At 38.2% G+C, this 21833-nt stretch overlaps 1 protein-coding gene across 15 annotated transcripts in view; it reads right to left on the bottom strand.

Annotated features, from left to right (window-relative positions):
• Nucleotides 1-21833, bottom strand: part of clcn3 (chloride channel 3) — a 104480-nt gene that overhangs the window by 11852 nt on the left and 70795 nt on the right. For all 15 annotated transcript variants that reach the window (XR_010896362.1, XR_010896361.1, XM_067399851.1 and 12 more), the window contains 10 exons: nt 15642-15808; nt 14001-14100; nt 12434-12621; nt 9372-9494; nt 6911-7117; nt 6688-6768; nt 5672-5924; nt 5155-5447; nt 1740-1926; nt 1263-1661 (listed from right to left, as the gene is read on the bottom strand). Coding sequence is in view for 13 of the 15 variants with exons in the window: in XM_067399851.1 (XP_067255952.1) it covers nt 1263-1661; nt 1740-1926; nt 5155-5447; nt 5672-5924; nt 6688-6768; nt 6911-7117; nt 9372-9494; nt 12434-12621; nt 14001-14100; nt 15642-15808 (1998 nt within the window). In the remaining 2 variants the exon portion in view is untranslated. The remainder of the gene's footprint in view (nt 1-1262; nt 1662-1739; nt 1927-5154; nt 5448-5671; nt 5925-6687; nt 6769-6910; nt 7118-9371; nt 9495-12433; nt 12622-14000; nt 14101-15641; nt 15809-21833) is intronic.

Genomic DNA, 21833 nt, shown 5'->3' with positions numbered 1-21833 from the left:
CTTGAGTCTCTGGTATACTTCAAACGAAATCGAAGAACGAACTGATGTGACGTCATTTCGAACAAAATCAGGCCAAAAAGAAGTTTGTTTTGTGTTCTTTTTGGAAGTTTGAAACAGCTTGACAAAGCGAACTTTCAAGAAAAGTTTGCTTCAGCTGCAAAACACCTTCGTACTACCATTGGTCCGTGGCGATAACGTAATAGGAGGTGTGCGCTGAGGCTCCGCCTTCACTCGCGTGGGTCGCGTCTTTGAGTCATATCGTGTGTTGAATTCATTGAGGTAAGATCTCCGCAGATGAAAACTTGAACTTCGTTTTACCCCTAAACGAAGAACAAAAAAGAACTTCATTTGAAGTATACCGGGGCCTTTACTTGTTCAGATGATATTTTCCAGTGAAAATTCTTAGATTGGTCATACTTTCAAGATGTAGAATCTGATTCTGAAGTTCAGTATCCACACCGGTGCGGTGACTGACAGCAAACATTAGATTCATCTGCGCTGACAAGCTGTGCCGATGCACAACGCATGTACAGATAACTGTTCCACGTATAACTGCAATTGCAGGTTTCAAACAAAAATGGCGACAAAGAGGAAAAAATTGCAGACTGCAGCTTTAACAAAATAAAACTTTTTTATAACAATTAAGATAAGTTGAAATTATTTATTTTTTATTACCTTATATGTCCAAAACTGTAATTTTTCATGACAAAAAATAAAAAATAAAAAAACAAATAATAACATTTTACCAAAATCAACATTGGATCATGTTATAAAAGATGAAGTGCTATGCACGCTATTTATGAGGGTACTGGCTGATTAGACGGCAATTCTGTGCTACACTGCAAACTGTTTGCCCTCTCCCTCTTCACCGATCCCAGACCTCAGACCTCAAATACATAAAATATTACCCTTTACAGACATAGTTTTTAAAGTAAAGAGTAAAGAAAGCACTGTACAGTACTTATTGAAACAACCAGTTCTTTATTTACCCTTGTAAGTTCACAAGTACCCTTCTAAGACCCCCCAACCCATATAAAACACTTTCTCACTGCATCTATGCAAATCACATAGGTGACTTATTTTGATCTCAAAAAGGTGAGTTGTCACTGAAAGGTTAGGAATTTGCATCTATGAACATTGATAATACAGAAAATACAGAAATGTTTTTTGAGCAGCAAAATCAGCATATTAGATAAAAAAAGTGAGCAGACTAACATTTAACCCCTTAAAAGTGTTTATAATTGTGCATGTCTTTCTGTTACCTATTGCGATCGTTATATCCCTGCGCAGAGCAAAGCCCACCAGTCTCTGTGACTCTTTGGAGACGATGACGGGGAAGCCGTTATAACTCGTTTCAGAGATGATGGCCTGCAGCTCGGCGAGAGTCATGTCGTCCTGCGTCAACACGGCCAACGGCGGGTCGCTACGCCGAGGACGCATCACTTCACGTGCTAACGTGGTGTGTGTGAACTCTTCCTTAGCGTCCAGGAAGGGGTATCCGTTCAGACGGATATGGGCTTCATAAATTCCCTCTCTGCCAAAGGCATCGCCCACCCATTTGCTGGTCATCACTGCCGCCATGAGAGGAACAATGTATTCCAGCCCGCCGGTCAGTTCAAACACTATGACCACCAGAGACACCGTCATTCGGGTTACGCCACCTACAGCAGATGTGATATTACAGTTTAGAGAGACTGCAAAAGACACAAAGAAAGGTGAAAGTATGCATACATACGCACCCAGACAGGCTGCAGCGCCCACCATGGCGTAAAGACCCGGAGTGATGCAGTCAGCGCCCACTTCACACCACTCTCTAAACAGGAACCAGTCGTGGTGATAATATGCCAGCTGCTCTACAGCGATGCCTACGATCCGCCCAGCGATCGCACCGATGGCCATACTGGGGATGAACAGACCAGATGGCACCTGAGCAGAACAAATATATAGTCAATGAAGTATGTTTTAGGAACATTTTTGTGGATTGCAACATAATTTATGTCAATTTAAGTCCCCCTGAGGTTAATAATTATATCCCTTAAAACTCATATTTGATAATCAAAATTACATATTTAAAAGATTTTTCCTGTGAAAATTTCTTCATGCGTTAAAATGTAACTCTTCTCCCTTGCTTTATTTAGTGTATCCATGAATATGCAAATTAGTCCCTGCTTCCACTCACACCAGCTCAGAATACCCGATCCACTTGCTCAACTGTAGTAAACGCTACACAATGACAAGTAGAAATACTGGTTTAATTCAGCCATATGTTTGGAACGCTTTGATCATCATAGAAAGTCAGTAGAGAGAAGCACCGCCCACATGTTGATGTGATGGGATTGGTTACATGTTTGTGAGGTTAGGAAACAGGCGATCTTTGGTTTACTGCAGTTTTAAGGAGAAAATACTCAATACAATGGTGTGACTTATGAATTTGCACATGGTTTGTCCCCCTGGTACAAATCCCCTGTAGTAAATAATTTTATCTCTTAAAAGTCATCTTTGATCACCAAAATGAAACATTTAAACTTTTTTTTCCTGTGAAAAAAATTCTTCATGCCTTAAAATAGCTTGAATTTAACTTTATACTCTTGCCTCATTTATTATATGCAGATCTATGAATATGCTAATTGGCCCCACCTTCACTCAATCGCACAAGCTCAGACGAGATTCACTCAGTCAACTTACTGAGGTAAATGCTGCACAATGGTATCGTTTTTTTTTTTTTTAAGTCGGACACATGACCGTAATTAATATGATTGTAGTCTGGCTATCACCAGACCAAGCTCAATTTAAAATTGAACATTGGTCTGGGGAGTTTGCTATGTATTTCCTACTGCACAAGAGGCGTGATCAACGAGCATTAGTCACGCAATTGGATAGTCCTTCAACCAATCAGATCAACGATCCGGGTGACGTACTTTGCAGAGCAATGTGAAAACTCTAGACAGGTTTACCCTGTCTCAATCAGCATCAAGCGATTTTTGCAGGTTGTGCAAAAAAACATGAAAGTGATCGGTATTTACACACACTCGAGCAATTTGTTTGCTAACTAAAGAAGTCATTCAGCATCGTCGAGAGGTTAAAAGGCGACTCTGATACTGTTCTGGTTCTGTGTAAATTAACGTGGAATATAGCTGCCCTAAACTAGGTCACTGTCATGACAACCAAAAGAATTCCAGTCAGCTCAGGCGGCACGAGATTCAAGAAGCAGGGAGACGAAACATATAGAGCAAATTAAAAAAATATTGTCTACCATCAAGGGGCATTGAAGTAAAAGAGTCCTGTACTCACATCGTGAAGCAAACCACCAAAATAACAGCAGATAATCATTGTGTGTCATCAATCGCCATTTGTAATCTTCCTATGAAGAGACTGTCGGATCAATGCTTTGCTACATTTCTCTCAGATAAGGTAAATGCTTAACATAATCGCGTCACTGTGATTGTGCATTGTTATTTTGTGACGGTCGTGCGAGAGATGGGTAGATCAGATAGAGTTTGAAAGCTGCTTGCCGTCGCTTCTCTATCGTCATCGTGTTATACCCGCCAATAGCGAGTAAGGTGGATAAGCCAGTCTGTGATTGGTTCCCGCAAAAGTGTAACAGCGCAGCAGAAGTGAATGCACAGGTTTCCAGACTGAGTTGCAGAGCGAAATAAAATCGCTGGCAGATCAGGCTGGGTTTACCCAGACTAATATGTAGGGCTGCAGCTATCGATTCTTTTTGTAATCGATTAATCTAGCACTTAATCGATCGATTAATCGGATACATTTTTTTAAAACAACCAAAACAAATAATGCATAGCGAAAATGATGTGGCTGTAAAATGATCAAGCATTTGGCTTTTATTTCTAAAAAAAAAACAGAGGTATTGGTTCCAATACCAACATTAGGCTCCAAAACTAAGCCTATTTATTGCAATTTTTTACCCATTTAGTGTTTATAAGTGCCAGTGCCAACAATTATATAACAATACAGCTAAATCAACTTGTATAACATGTAAAACTATGAATACAAACTTAAATAGTAAAGGCCATTTGGCCTTAGTTTTGTCGTCTTAATACAACATAAAAAAAAGGCTTGCAAATTACCTACCAGAGAACAAAAACACATGCCGTGTGTGAGGAAGAGTGACGCCCCAGTCAGACCAGTTGCTTCATGGCAGTTTGGTACGGCAGAAATAGCCTACATACAATAATTTTCAATAGAACGGTGCATTTGGCTTGCATCACTTGCATTGCGGTGCATTTTAGGTGAAGCATTCGTTCGAAAAATCGCGTCACAACATCACGTCCCTGTGTATACAGTGAATGCATGCTGAAATTATTGTTGCGTGGCTACATAAAAAGTTTAAGCATTTGTGATGCATTGCCGTGATTGGTCTTACTGGCGCGTGAGAGAGACGAGGGTGCATAGGTGTGTGTGTGTGTGTGTGTGTAGGGGTTCTTTTTTTTAGGCTATACTCTCTTACAATTGAACGTGAATACATTTACTACTTAAAAACATCAAAGCTAAACATCATATCAAACAGCTATTAATGTATTGCTAATGTTACACAAACCAGGTTTGAGAAGGTCTTTTTTTCATTGCAGTTTTAAATAGAAAATACTAAGCAATGGTGTTGACTTATGAATTTGCACATGGTTTGTCTTAAAGCATATTAAAAACACCAGATAGACATATAAACAATACTGAAAACCTGATATTTTACCACAGGGACATATTTTCCGCCAAAAATTCTGATTAGTGAAAACATACAAATAATTTGTTCTCAATACTGTAATATGAAAAGGAGGGTTATAAAAGTGTTGTAATTTGAACTGTTGGTACTTGCAAAAGTTAGGCTCATGAATATTAATTTGGTCATGCTAACATTGCTTTGAAGACCTATCAAGAGCATTTACTATAGTAGGATTCGAAAACCTGCTTTGTAGCAAATCAGTTGGGCCTAATATGCAAATGTCATATACACATAATTAATATTCATGAGCCTTGCCTTCACCATATAGAAGGACTAGTAAATATTTAGTGATGTGCCAAATTATTAGTTTCAGTTTTGCTATTGGCTATTAGTCATGCTATTGGCATTAAACTACTGAAACAGTGGCATCACGAAAAGAAAAAGCAAAAAGCAAACCGCAAACACTGGATTTTCACCTTCAGGCCGAAGGTGAAGATGGTCATGATGATTTTGAAGATGAGCGCTAGGCTGAGCTGCCACATGGCAGAGTAAACGCCCGGGGTGGCAGCGGCATCTGATCCCTGCGGATACGCCTGACTACCATTCATCTGGCTGCGGTACTGGCAGAGCTGTGAGGACTCCAGCGGGCCACAGTCCGTGAACAGCTCCTTAATCAGCTCGCTGGTGTTCTGCCTCGTGTACGGATTCGGGAACGCTACGATGGCCGTGATGGCTGCCACCGTTATCACCTCCAACACCGGGTACTTCCCTAAAAAACATGTAAAGGTCATATTTCAGCCAAAAATCAGAAGAAATGCTATCGTTATCGTTAATTATCGTTATCGGTTATCGTTAAAAACTAAAACCATAAAAAAAACATTAAAACATTAAATCAAATCAAATAAAAAAAAATTAACTATAATAGTATATCAATTATACCAAAATACTAAAAAACAAAAATAACCCAAATATGACTAAATGTAGTGTATTTACCGAAGCGTGTGGATTTGCGGCGGCGGCACCAGGCGATGTTGGCCCGGATGAAGAAGGCTCCCCACAGTCCACCAAACACTCCCAGCAGGATGAAGGGGAAGAGCTCGAACAGGTACCAGGGCGTGTGGTACTCCACGTAGAACAGCACCAGCCGGCTGTTCCCGAATGGGTTTATGGAGCGCAGCACAAACGCAGCCACCAGAGCAGCGAAGAATGAGCGCCACAGCGTCTTCAAAGGGAAATAGTAACTGACCTGAGAGAGGAGAGGAATATTACAGCACATTATTACACATCAACTACACTCCACATAAATCTCTGGAAAAAATACAACGTTGAATAGATTTAGACAAGAGTACTTTCATATATTGTATATTCATGACTTTTTATATACATCGTTGTCACTAAAATTTTAAGAATGTCGTGATATACAGTTTTTCTTATATCGCCCATCACTGCTATTAATGAGTTAGAAATAATGCCCAATATTTATAGTCTATTATGGCCGGATAGTCTATTGTTTTTTTTTATTTGAAAAGAAATTAATACTTTAATTCATCAAGGATGTGTTAAATTGATCAAAAGTAAAAACATAAAGACATTTATGATGTTACATAAGATTTCTATTTCATATAAATGCTGCTCTTTTGAATCTTTTTGAAATGCAGTTCTTTTGAAATATGTCACGGTTTTCAACATTGATAATCATAAATCTTGAGTTTCTTGAGCAGCAAATCAGCATATTAAAATGATTTCTAAAGGATCATGTGACAGTTTGAAAATCACATTTTAAAATATATTTACATAAAAAACAGCTACTTTAAATATTACTGTTTTTACTGTATTTTTGATCAAATAAATGCAACCTTGGTGAGCAGAAGATACTTCTTTCAAAAACATTTAAAAACACTACTTGACCTCAAACTTTTGAACATTAGTGTAAATCTACACTCCTTTTATGGGTACTTTTGACATCCCAAATCAAGAGAAATTTGAAGGAAGGGAGGGAAGGGACTCACCTCCTCCAGACTGAACAGAACTCCTCCTATTGGAGCCCCAAACGCCACAGATACACCAGCAGCCGATGCCGCGGACAAAACCTGAGAGCAGAGCGACAAACATAGTCACAGACAGAGGCATCACTGGCTAAATCTCACTGTCTACATATTGAAACTGCAGGTAATATCCAGATTTTGACAAAACCCTATCAGAATGAGGCTATGCCAACTAATGATGGCTAACCTCTCGTTTCTTGGCCTCATTTTTGCTGTATTTGGGGAAGAGGTAGGAAAAAATGTTGCCACAGCAACAGGCCACGTGGACCAGCGGACCTTCCTTCCCGAGACTGAGGCCCGATGCCACGGCCAGAACCAGAGTGATGGTCTTTATCATCAGGGTCCACTTTCCTAGGTACCCTCGGATAATAAAGCCGCTCAGGATGGTTTTAATCTGAGAGAGAGAGACAGAAAAAAAAAACATCAGGTATGATTATAAAACATTTTGAATGATCGATTAGTGGGGCAGTTTGAAATATTAAATAATTCAACTTATTTTGTTTATCATTTGGCATAAGCAATGAAGCATCTTAAATATCATCTGGCACTTTCCACCACACACTTTAGTGTCACGTGATTGTTATATCATTAGCGGCACAAATCCCATGAGAGGGTAGCGTCACTTTACCAGCGTTGCCCAGTACGGCTATACCACACCATGTTACAGTACAGTAGGGCTGCTGCAAAAAGAAACAAGTCCAGAGAAATTTAATGTCGGCAAGTTATTTGAGCGGACTTTGCTTTTCAGGTGAACGTGAAAGGTACATGCAGTCGAATCTTCAGAAGCTTAGCCTTTTGCTAAGTTACAAAACATGCTGCGTGAGAGTGAAACCTGATCGCTGAACAAGGAGGGGTGGGGCGGCATATTTTCAGCTTATATTTAAATCTTTTTTTCTCTTTAGGCCAAAAAAATGAAAATGCCATACAAATATTTTCCTTTAACTGACAGGAAGTACAGAAGTACACATTTATCATCTAACTGAAAAAACAACAAAAAACACACATTAGGTTTGTGTTGTATCGTAAAATAAAATGTATTTATTTTTATATGGTTTGAATTTGTTTAATTTATTTAAAGATAAGATTATAAGATTATCTTATACATTTATAAAACACATTAAAAAAATCTAATAAATTACAAACAACACAACTTTGTTGTTTAACCTTTTCATGTTGACAGTTTTTGAAGGTTATACACCTCCTTTCATGACCATTGTACTCTATTGATGGAAGGTGGCTTCTCTTTGTTTAACTGAACAAAACCTCTCTGGACTAAGTGCTGTTGTAAAACTTGCATAACACTTTTGGTAACCATAGAAACGGTGACAAAATCAGAGCTAATGCAGTTTCATTCTCAGTGGTCACATGACCTGTTAAGAACATTCACTAATCTGGTGCACACCATTTCACTGCTGCATATAACAAATATTCACAATGATTTTGCTGGTGACATAAAATTAAGCAACATCATAATTAAAGCATGATAATTTGATATTTTCCAGTAAATACCTGCTGGTCTTACAATTTGCAAGTTTGATTTGCAAGCAGGACTATTTTATATAACCATTTACTAAAACTGAAAGACAATTTAAAGGGGGAGTATAATGCTATTTCATGTATTCTGACTTATTTACACTGTTAAAGAGTTGGATTCTCATGCTAAACATGGGCAAAGTTTCAAAACGTGTGTTGGACGTATAACGGAGTATTTCTGTGCCAAAAATACTCTTCCAAATCCTCATAAACTTTGCGTTCTTTTTCAGAGTATGGGGCTGTGTGATGTCAGATAGGTCAGAAGAGCGCGCGCACACGTAGATCAGAGCGAGAGAGCAGGAGCACGCCCATCAACGCCCGTTTGGCTTTACGGAAGTCGTCGGCAGTGCTGCACAGGTCACAGGACTTCACGAAATCAACAATGTCACCAAAGAAGTGTGTTTTTGGTTGTGAGGGTAAGATAACCTTGCTTCCCAAAGAACCCAGCTCTAAGTGGAGCTGAGAGTTTTTTTCCTCACACATTACAACTTAATATTTATTATTATAATAACCATAGAAACTGATAGTTTCAATCACTTTTTTATTGGTTAAATGAATGGAGAATATCTCGTGTTTTTCCGTGGCTGGTCGAGCCCTCAGGATTGGCACTTATGGTTTCATAAGCAAGGCCCAGTTCTACGCTGAATTTACAGATTGTTTGAAACTGAAAGATGGAGCAGTCACAGAGATGATGATCCTGGTCATGAGTCGGAACCACAGGTGGTGAGTAAAACTGCTTCAAATGTCTGTTTTGTTGGCAATAGGTGCCTAAGTGCATATAATGTAAACAACATGAATGTACTGAATTCATAAATTCATTATTCATCCTTCACTATACGCTATATTCATTATAGCGATTCAAAAGTTATCCATGGATAATGCGATGGTGTATTGTGTGTGTTTAAATTTAGCTGACCATTGATAGCTTGCAGAGGATCGCTACACAAAAGCTGCAAATGCTTGTCACTCTTTAGCTCCGCTTACACGGCACGCCACCAGGCACTCGGCTGTTTTCAGAAAGACTCGGTACAGCGTATCTTCCTTTTATAAATATGATATAACTAAAGACTTTTTGGAGATATGAAGGATTATCTATAAATGATCTGCAGGATTACCTCAGGTATTCCAGACCCACAGGCGTACGGCGCAAACACCTTCACCAGAGACACGGCCAGGAAGGCGAAGGACAGTGCCCAAAATGTGAACATGAAGTAGTTCATGATATAGGAGCCGGGACCCTAGACGACAAAGACAAGAGCGATTAATAAAGCCAAACACACATTATAATGAATTCATCTGGTATATACTTAGTTTAAAGGAGTTTAAAGGTTTGGGGTTTAATAGGGGGTCTCTTTTTTAATTTGGGGTCTCTTTTGCCCACCAAGCCTGCATTTATTTGATCAAAAATACAGCAAAAGCAGAAATATTGTGAAATATTATTACCATTTAAAATAGCCATTTTCTATTTGAATATTATTATATTCCTGTGATCAAAGTTGAATTTTCAGCATCATTACTCCAGTCTTCAGTGTCACATGATCAGTTGTGCTGATTCATATTTTTGTGTCCAGTTTTACTTTACAAATATAAAGTTTAAAGTATATATACACATTTATTTGAAATGGTATTTTTTGTAACATTATAAATGTCTGTACTGCCACTTTTGATCAATTAAATGCCTTCTGGCTTAAAGGTGCAGCAAGCGATTTCTGGGAAACACTTGAAATCGACACACAAACAAACACACCCCTCCCATCATTGCTCTGCCCCCAAAATAACAAACACGCTGGCTATGCGATAGAGCTGCACAATTCGGGAAAAATTTAGATTCTCCCACAATTCTGAACAGATAACTAAACAAAACAAAATCTTAATTGCTAGTCTACTTAAAATATTTACTTAATCTGAATAAATTATTGAAAAAAAAAAAAAAAAAAAGGTCTGAATGAATGATTCCATGATTCACTCATTGATACTTAATTACTGGATGAATCACCACATTTGAACAAATTTTTTGAAAGAATTATTCAGTGACAATATACATTTTTAACAGTCCCTTTTCGCCACCTACTGGTGTAATGCTGTGATCAATACAATACTGTGTGGTTGAAAAGACGCTGTGTGGTTGAAAAAGAAGCTGTTTCATTCCTATACTGTATAAGACAACTGCTCTCTCTGCATCAGCGGCAGCACAAACGCAGATCTTAATGCTCCAGTGTGATTTGTCAAAAGATTATTAGGCACAGGAGAATCGTCATTTAGGAATACGTTTGTGTGGGTGTTTGATTTGAGATTGCAATCTTTTAATGATTAATCATGCAGCTCCACTATGCAACAATCCCCATCAGCATATCTTGGTTCTGTGAAACAGCAAAACTGAGCAGAAACAATGCAAACTCATTATCCATTTTCAGACCTTCCCGCTTAGGTCTTCTCCAGCAAGGAAATAATATTAATGCAGGTCCTAAAGCTCTTGCCTGATTATATCCCTTCTTCCAATCAAATTCCTCTGACCTTTTCCTCTTTGGTAATACCCATAGACTGTAAAAAAATATGGACATAGCGTCCGTGACGTCACCCATAGAGTTCTGAACAGCAGTTTTGACGCAAAAATGAGGCCGCGGCCATCTTAGCAACATGTGACTGCACGTCACTCCCAGATAACTGAAAATGGGCAAAGAGGCGGGGAGGTGGTTTGAGCTGATGTGATTGGTTGCTGAAACCACGCCCGCCTAGCTCAACGTGACCATGTTAGCAAGCAAAGGAGCTATCTATCTAGATACTATCTAAAATATTAATGAAGATGAGTTTTATCATTAGAAAGTTCTAAAGTCAATCTACTGTGTTTTTTTTTTTGTTTTGTTTTTTAAGATCTAGATATAGACCAGTGTTGGATGTGCAAATAACAACATGGAAAATCAAATGGGACTTCATGCCTTTATAATGAAATAGAGATCGCGAGATGAATCCAATCCGTGGCACTTGGGTAAAATATGAGTCTCCATTGCAAAACAAAAAAACATTTCACATTTCTTCTGAATGATCTGCTCTCTGTCATCATTCTTCAAGAAATAATGAAATCTGAGCAGCGTTTATGTTGTAAAACTGTATACGATCGTATCTAACAAACAAATGAGCCTGTGTCCAAAGTATATTTTTTCAAAATAGTGCAGCAGTTTTAGTTATAATATCCAAGCAGTGTTGTCGGATTTTGATATCCTCCCGCCATTGTCATTGTAGTAAATCTCACAACCAAAACTTTCAGCCAATGCCACGATCCAACAAAGTGTGTTCTGTTTCTTCCGCATGCATGCACATCTACACAGACACACATCAGTCTCGAATATTATGTAGCAAGCCATATTTTATAATTGTATAAAATAATCGAGCACAAATACGGCTGAGATGCCAAATTCAGCGGCTGGAATTAGCTGAGGTAAAGTGACGGCTCACAGACAGCAGCGGCATCTACCTGTCACTCAAGTGACCACGCCCTTAATTATGCAAAACTTTAAGGCTTAATATAATTTAAAAGAATGAGTTAAAAATAAAAAAATTAAAATTCTCCCCCCTCAGAGTTGTCATGAAGGGCAACATTATCAGTATAGATCAAAACCACAATTTGAACCAACTTGTAAATATGTTTTTTTCTGCTATAAACTTGGCCAATTTAACATGGAACTCAATGAGATTCTGCTCTCTTTTGGAGCCTGTCCCTAGAGGCCAGTCCCAGATCGTCAATCCACTTTGTTTTTCCTCCAACCAGGACTATGTAAAAACACAATTTTTTTTTTTTTCAGCACACACACACACACACACACACACATGTTTGTTTTTGTGAATTGTGGGGACTTTCCATAGACTTCAATGCATTTTACACTGAACAAACTGTACATTACATTGTGGGGACATTTGGTCCCCACAATGTAATATAAACAAAAGCACACACACACACACACACACACACACACACACACACACACACACACACACACACACACACACACACACACACACACACACGGAACAGACTCACAAATTTGTTTGTTTGGTTTTTTAAATTTTCTACAGCGTTGCTCAGAAATCGCTTACAGCAAAAGTATTAATTCCTTACAAAAAAGAAATCCTACTGACCCCAAACATTTGAGTGGTAGTATATATAAAGTTACACACTGACCTCGGCCTGACCCAAAATAAGTTCGGCCCATGTCTTCCACTGAGGACACTTGTCTCTCTCAGCGAAGGTAGTCTCATTGGAGCCCCAGCAGCACTGCTCATGATTAAACCACATGGCACTGAGACACACGCCCTCCTTTAGATCGTTCATCCAGTCGGCGGCGATGTCGATCACACCAGCTAACGCTCCTGAGGGAACAAGGATGAAGACAGGTGACTGTTACCATTGTGAAGGACACTGCAAAAATAACCTAATCAATTCACAAAACAACAGCAGCTGTGGTTGCCAAAAATACCCTGTAAAAAAACATGGTGATAACGTTTCAAATATTTACCAATAATGTATTGGTGCCTGTATATTTTAAAACTTATTTACAGTATATTTCATCATCTCATTCAATATATTAATATATTCAATATATTAATACTCATTCAATATATTGGTAAAGGCCCAGATACACTTCAAGTGAAACTGGTGCGATGTGAATGAACTGGTTTGATGTGATGTCATTTCAAACAAATCTAGACAAAACAAATGTTTTGAGTTCGTTTTTGGGAGTTCCGAACAGCTCACCAAAGTGAACTTTTCAGAAAAGTTTCCTCCGTCTGGTAAACACCGAACTACCATTGATTCATGGTGATGGCGTAATATATGAGTGTGGCTCTGCGGCACCGCCCACATTTGACCAACAATTTTTACAGTGAAGTTACCGTTTCTGTAATAGGTTTACTGTATGTAGCTTTGAATAAACGTCTGACAAATAACTGAAAATGCAAATGCTCTAGCTCAGGGTGACTTAAGAAATAAGCTGAGTTCAGCTTAATGTGTTCAGAAGATTAAACCAACGCTCGAAGACGTGTGTGTGTGTGTGTGTGTGTGTGTGTGTGTGTGTGTGTGTGTGTGTGTTAAGTGACCGTGATATTGAGATTTGTGGAGGAAAATTTCTGTGTGCAGGTCTATTTTATTAATGGTTCTCTGTGGGTGAAAAAAAAAAAAAGGATTAAAGTAACATTATCAGTTTCTGGTTATGAGTCTTTTCAAAGATCATCTGGACACTGAATTTAGAGATTAATATTTAACCAACAGTATGATTAAATGAACTTAACTGCTCTGCGACTCTTCTGGACTCACTACTGCAGATTAGATTTACTCAACTTGTTTTTATTCAATAAGGTTTTTTTATTTGTTTATCTGCTTTACAGTGTCGCTTGTGCTAGCATGACGACCTTGCAAATATTTCTGTTCATGAAGAGTGTGTGTGTGTGTGTGTGTGAGTGGGTGGATCGAAAGTGAGTTTGAGAGAAGCAGTGTGTGTGTGCTTGTATGACTATATTTGTGAGGACCGGTTTGAGTTTTAGACCTAGTGAGGACAAAGAGTAAATTGACCCCTTTAAAGCCTGTTTGAGGGTCAAGACTTAGATTTACAGAAAAGGTTATAAGGGTAAGGTTATAAGGCTCTAAGTTGTGATGGGTAGGGTTAGGGTAAAGGAGCTAGAGATTGCAATGTCAATGAATGTCCTCACAAAGATATGATGTACAAGAATGTGTATGTGTGTGTGGTGTTTACCTGACGCAAGTCCTGTTAGTGTGACCACCAGCCACCCTGACCAGGCGTCGTACAGACTCTTGGTGAATTCCCATGCTGATTCCTTCTTTTTACTGTTTATCTACAAGGATGAATTAAAAAAAAACAAAAAAAAAAAACATGAGTAAATACAGATGCACAAATCTGCTGATTTTATATGAGACAAAATTCAATTGTTGGTCAGTTTCAAAACCGCAGTGTCACATCCTGTTAAGCAGGAGGTTTATTTGGCTAAAAAAAGTCCATTCAAATGTTACTACTCTTGAATATTTGCTCTAGGAAATAAAGTCACATGATGTGTGACCAAGTATGGTGTCCCATCATGCTCTGCATTTCACCCATCCAAGTGCGCACACTCAAAGGCGAACACACACACACATTGTGAACACACACCTAGAGCAGTGGGCAGCCATTTTTTGCTGCGGCACCCAGAGAGTGAGTGGGGGTTAGGTACCTTGCTTAAGGGCACCTTAGTTTTGGGTAAATGAGAGTGGAAGAGAACGTTGTTCATTCACTTCCACACCTTCATTTCCTGCCGGTAGTGAGACTCAAACCCGCGACCTTCGTGTTAAAAGTCCGACTCTCTAACCATTAGGCCACAACTGTCCCTGAAACCTGGATACTGCACCAGCACCGGTAGCAAAATATTAATATCAAACAATTCATGAACAAAGTTTGATGAACAAGAAGAAAAATATAGTTTGATTTATGATGTACTTATCTGAAACATATGACTGATTTGAACTCAAATATTCTATAATGTGAAGCACTGCTTTCATTATTCATTTGTACATATACATAAAATAGAGTTTTAAATAGAGTTTAAAATTTGTGTATTGCGGTTTTTCTTTTTAATTGTCAACCTAGGATATTTTGGATCATCAGTCATGCTCCATAAACACCGTCTGTCACAGACACAAATTGTATTTTTAATTTTACCAAGCTGATTGCACTAAAAAAACCCACAGTCATCATGCTTTCAGTCCATTTCAAGTTTGATTTCGTCGTGACATTAAGTGCCGATATCTAACTGGGTGATCTTTTTACTTACTTTTAAATTAGTCTTCCTATTGACGCCATCATTTGTTCAGTCAGACTGACACGGAGAATGTGCATGTCAACAAGAGGCGGGATTTATCGCACAAACCAATCATATCCAATCATAACCAATTACATCCAATCATAGCGCGATGGAGACATTGCCTCCTCTCACGTCACTTTCGCCCATTCATTCTCAATTACCCCCCACAAAACCCACCGCACGCCAGGGGTCTGATGATTTTATATGGTTTCCTATGAGAGGAAAGGGAGGCATGACTCCATAGACTGTAAAGCATGACTCCTCTGTGTAACTTTACCTGCGGGTGTCGTTGTTGGGCAGTGTTCCTTAAGAAATACGTGTGACTTGCGCTCTTTTTAATGTCATAATTTGTAATATTTGTGTTGTTTTATATGTAATATGGATTATTTTCTCATCCTATTTTTTTTGAGGAGGCACTGCCTCCCTTGCCTACTCGGAGGAAACGCCCCTGATATATATTATATATATATATATATATATATATATATATATATATATTTATATATACACATCATATATAAAACAGACGATGCGTTCGTTACCTTGCGGTGGCGCTCTCTGTCTTTGCACTTCTCCCTGACCCAGTCGATGGTGTGGAAGTCGTCGTAGGTGCCCACACCTGGAATGGGTTCTTCCAGCAGGTCCAGCAGGTGGGTGGAGCTACTGGCCCCTCCTCCACCCCCTCCATTAGACATGGCGTAGTTCGACCCTACAAACAGAGATGAAGAGTGAGCGAAAGAGACGAACAGCTGGTGACTACTGGGGGAATGTTAGTGTAGTAAAATACTGTACATCAACTCATACTAGATAAAAATGTCTGCTAAATGACTATTTAGTAGGGGTGTGAATTGATTTGATTCATTATTCATAGGTTTTCGATATCATTCAGGAACGTTTCTTGCAAATTCAGAACGATTTGATTCAAACTGATTCACAATAGGATTAGATTTAATTTGATCTATCGATTCTTCATTATAAAGTACATTCATAGGATTTTGTAAATGCTTCTAATGCATCTTAGGTAAGAAAAAGACAAACTACTTAAAATTGTTTACTGCTGTGCACCAAGCAACTTGAAAGTGAACTCATTGAATACTTGTTTTCTTGGTCTGGGAATCATTTTAAAATGACCTATTTATTTTCAGATTTTCCATGACCGTTAATTAGTAAACTGATCTAAATCATACAATATTACCTGATACATTCAGTAAGCAATTAAGCAATAACATAAGCGCATTAATGTATATATATATTAAAATATTGAATGATACCTTAAAAAAAAAAAAAAAAAAAAAAAAAAAAAAAAAAATCGCGATTAATATTTACCATTTTAAATTGATTCTTGAATGAAACAAATAATTCACGATTCAAAAATCCAAGATAGATGCATAGGCAGGATTTGTAATCAATGCATTGAGAAAACGAGTAGGATTGTCAAAAAAAAAAAAAAAAAAAAAGTTGACAGTACCAGCATTTCTGCAGTACCGGTAGTAAAGAGTATCGGGTATATTCGGTACCCACTGATAGACGCTGCTTTCAAACGCTCTTGTTGCGGTTTGTTTGAGTGCTCTCTGAGCGTCAAAGGTTTCTCTTTACAGTGTAATTTACAATCATTGAGCTTTATAGCCAATCACAATAATATCTGTTAAGCACGCAAACGCAATGGCCTATTAGAGGTGCTAGCCAGTAAGTTAGTCAGAATCCGCTTAACACAGCTGAAAATGCACAAGGTTTTGTTTTGTTCGCTCACCAATCCTTTCTAGAGGTGAAATAAAAACTATCACTGACGCCTTGTGGTCTTTGTTTTGACGCATAGAGCGGAACACTTCAGAATCATATGCAGATTTAAAACACAGACAACAAAACGGTATTTATACAATACACTACATGTTTTTGTATAATTATAAAGTAATTAATTTCTTGATTAGATGTTGTATTAGTGGAGAACAGCAGCCGTCGAGGCTGAGAGGGTGCCAACATTAGTAGTTAAAACAATGCGACAAAAACACATGCAAGTCCGACCCAAATATTTAATGGCACGATTATTTTCATTAGTTTATATCCAGCTGGTCGCATTCATTATGCAGCAAAGTTGCATGTTTACAATTAGTAACATGAGAAAGCAAACTGATATGTTTGCCGACAGTAACTAATTAAATCAGAAACACATCCAATTTCAGTTCTTTTTTATCATCACTGTAATACATATTTTGTTATTTTGATACATATTCAACAAGCAAATAAAGTAAGAAAGTATAGACAATATGCATGTGTCTAATTTCAATGCTATAGCCTTTGTGTAGATATTTAGAATGTCCATCTTTAAGCATGACTGTTTGGATTTATATCAAAAAGGTAACACTTTACAAATAATAAAACATTAACTAAGGTTAATAAATGTATTGTTCATTGTTAATTTAAACATTTACAAATACATTTTTAAGTTGCATTTCAACATTAGTTGATGCACTATGAACTAATATGATCAAGGTATAATTAATTTATTAATACTTATATTTAAAAAGTACAGTACATTTTCATGGTTCAGCACCGTTTTTTTTTTTTTTTTTTGTATTAAAGTTCAGCACCATTTATGTTTGTTTTCATTCAGTAACCATTTAAAAAACTATATGCTTGGTCAAAAAACTATCAGCAAAAAAACGGTCAGGGTGGTCCAACCTAGATATCGTTATCGGTCGACCTGTAATTGGCCACATTCACACAGCAGCAGAATACGGTTGTCAGTCCTGTATTTGAGTCCTTAATACGGTTGCGTTCACACACAGTGCGGTTATTTACGGGAATGACAACCGCATTCTATAACTGAACTCACACCTGTAAATGTTCAGGACTCACAACCGCATTCTCGGAATCTCACAACCGCATTCTCGGAATATTCGCGCTGTGTGAATGAAACCGGACTGGACAACTAGTTGTCTGTCACGTCATACAGTGCAAGAGTGCTGGTGTTTTGTGTGTGGTTTCGCTTTTAGTAACTTACTGCGACAGAGATGTGAGCTGTACTCTGTCATCTTAAGGTGTTAGATCCAGTCATCGGAGCGGCTCATGTCAGTTTTGTGTTTTTTTTCAAATGCTGTGTGTGGGATTACAAATTTGTGCTATGTTATATCTAGATTCCAATGTAATGGTATATGAACTGAAAACTTTATGTACATTGTGTTTTACATTTTGAGGTAAAGATAATGACATTCAAAGGAGATCAAGGCAGGCAGCCCAGGTGTCTGTAACATTAACCTTTTGTACTTCCTGATCATTTGGCAGGACAAGCTCAAGATACAGCAGTGCTTTTGTCTCTATGATAATGTAAAGGTATGGGCGATACTGTCAGACTGATTGGATTAGCACCTATGCATTTGAATGACACAGTTATGTTGATGAGATCATGGCTGGGAGATAGGGCTGCACGATTAATCGCATGAGATTGTCATGCGTGTCTCATCAGTAAAGCCGGTTCTGTGATTAGCGGTAAATGTCCATCACCTGCTTTCAAATGGAGCGGCACTTAATATACAGAGCCGTAGTTCGCGGACAAGCTACGCAATATCGTGTTCATAATCGAAGGCGATTCATCTGCGATTATGAACGCGATATTATGTAGCTTGTCCACGAACTACGGCTCTGTATATTAAGTGCCGCTCCATTTGAAAGCAGGTGATGGACATTTACCGCTAATCACAGAACCGGCTTTACTGATGAGACACGCATGACAATCTCATGCGATTAATCGTGCAGCCCTACTGGAAGATGTAGGGAATGGGCCGATTCCTGCACTGCATTTGCATGCTTTGTTTATATCGTCTCCTCCTTTACTCCATGTATCCCTCCCCCTTGAATGTATATGAACTACCAAGTACACTGCCTTAGACTGGATGACTACAGCGACACACACAGTGTGTTTCTCAATAAAGAGTAACTTCTGCTTGAAAGATATCCCAACGTATCCTGGTCTCTGCTTTGACAAGGAAAAAAGTTTCAAACACGTGTAAGATGTCGCAAAGGACGTGACATGCGTGTGCGTCGGTCAAAGACTCCGGCTAGCGTGTGTTTACATGATGTTCGTTAATGAAGTTTTGATGGATGAACTTGCGGTTCAGTTACTCTCTTGTCATGTGAAAAGTGATAATACTTTTAAGTTTTATGGACGTCTCCACCTTTAAAATTACATTGATCACTGTCGTCATGGTTACTAGTAAGAGAATACGGGCTTGACTCTCGTTGCACGTTCATACAGACAGTGTTCTAAACGCTACTGTAAGTTGCTGTGTGAACGAGACATTTCGAGACACCTGTAAGTAAATGCGGTTGTCAAACTCAAAAAATGACTGTGTGAACGTGGCCATTAAGGCTAGAGATTGTTTTTGTCTGCTAGCCACCATTTCTATTCTGCATGTAAATCACCAAACGGGTCACGGATTGATGATGTAAACCTCTGGCCGAGTCTTCTTGCATGCGTTCGTTTTAAAAACTGAGATCCTACAGTGTGACATGTTTTACTAAGTGACTAGAGAGGACATCAGCTTCAGCTTGGATCCAGCCTCTTAAGAAGACCTCAGATGAGCAACACCTTTGAAGAGACGGCCCAACTCCTGCAGGGACTTCAGAAGACGCAATCATCTGGATCAACATGCACATTCCCAAATTTCTATAAACCGTAATGTTGACGTGCATTCTCTGTAAAGCTGCTTTGAAACGATATATATCATGAAAAGCGCTATACAAATAAATGTGAATTTAATTGACATGGTTTAGAGCAGGGATCATGTTCATACAATCTGACAAGCAACAGTTGTAAAGAACTATTATAAATGTACAGTGTGCCCGGCTTTAGTGATCATAAAGGGATGCTCTTCTCTTGCTTCCTGTTAATTACCCATTCACAATCTGAATACAAGTTTAGTTTTTCATGCTGCCAAGTACACTGCAAAGTTTCTGGATTGACAACCGACTGATTGCAACTGAATCAAAAACTGATGATTGACAGTGCTAACCAAAGGCGAAACAAAATGGCACAACATTTTTCTCTGGTACCGAGAACTGTGAAATTTGAACTGTAACCTCTAACCTTGACTGAACACTAAACTCAATTAACTCAATGTTCAACAGTCACGTTCAACTTTTTTGTTGCCCCTAATGCCTGATCTGGGTCATCTGGATGTGTGCATTGTGTCCCGAGACCAGTAAGGCCGTAACTGCAACACAACAGCTGATAATCAGCTAATCAGCTTTTCCACACAGATCCAGCCAGACATGAGCCGAGCAACACACAGCGCAGCTGCTGCACAATGTCTCACGCTAGAGAAACGCTCATTTGTACACACTTCCCTTTTCAAGAAACAAATCTAACCGGTGACTCACTGTGAGTGAAATAGCTTACAGCTAACCAGATTATACTCATAAAAAAACGTAAGATACTGTAAACCCAGAAATAGCACATGAAATGTCACTCTTGCAAATAAAAAATGCACGCACTCATGTGACGAAGAGAAACACAGGCCGCATTCAGCAGAGAACAACATCTAGACGAGTATGCGATGGAAAATGTGTGTGGCTACAGGTCAATTACTAATAAGGGCATAAAAAAATGCAAGAAACAAAGCATGAAATTATAGTTGTTGAAATTATAATGAAGTTAATATTTTTAATAATCAATAGCCAATAGCTATTCTTCTTTTAATATTTGATTTATTGTTTTTAATATTAATACTTTTTTACTATTTAACCCTCTACCGCACGCATTATGATAAATCTATAAAAAAAAATATTTGACTCTTTTTCTTTTCTTAGAATGGCTTAACTTAAAGTGCTGTAAAAAATTTTTTGGAAAAAAATATTATTTTAAGGTACTTTATGATATGTTGCCATATGGCAACAACGTACAATAGTGGAAAAACTTAGAATAAGTGTAAGTGTATATAGTTCATATTTTTCCTCAGAAATGTTGTTTGTATTGAATCAATTAGTGCTATTATAAGTTTTAGCAGTAATTATAAACAATACCTTATACTTATTTTCCAACATCTTGTGTTTTTCCATTCTCTTTTGCTGAATAATGCTTTATATTCTTTAAATTTCACCTTTTTTCTGTATGAAACTTCAAAAAGCTTTTTTTTTTCCCAAAGGTGAGACACATGTAGACATCACATTTGGTGCTCTTCACACTTACAATACACTTACAGCCACTTGCACCTGCCTTTTTGAGACACCATGGTAGGAGAGTGGTAGGTCTGGTCCAGTATACATGGCTGTGATGGCAGATCTCTGATGTTGATTTAATCCATAATACAAATGTCATGGCAGTCCTTAACATATGACTAATCAACATTATATCGCTAGCATTAATGTTTTTATTGTTACAGCTTAACAGACTGAAGCTGATCTTTGCTAGCTATCTAACCTATTATAATAATGTCATTCCATTATTGCGCAGTGTTGCCATATGGCAACGCAGACATTTTCTCGATTTACCAAAAACTAATTTCATAAAAACGTTTTTGAGTGGTGAATATGTCATCATACCTTACCTGAGATGATGTTAACATTTTTTTTGTGAATGTGACATGGGCAGGTCCTTGTTTGTTACTGACGTTTTAGTTTGCTTTCAGCAACTACCGACAAGAGACGGCAGTCTGTCAGATATCGCGTCACAGAAAAAAAATGCATGTCATGTGACTTAACCAAAGCACATCATTGGCTAAATTACGGTCTTCTCTTAC

This window comes from Chanodichthys erythropterus, chromosome 11, assembly GCF_024489055.1.
Source record: "Chanodichthys erythropterus isolate Z2021 chromosome 11, ASM2448905v1, whole genome shotgun sequence".
In the NCBI taxonomy this organism is placed as follows: domain Eukaryota; kingdom Metazoa; phylum Chordata; class Actinopteri; order Cypriniformes; family Xenocyprididae; genus Chanodichthys; species Chanodichthys erythropterus.
This window is presented reverse-complemented; position numbering and strand designations above follow the sequence as displayed.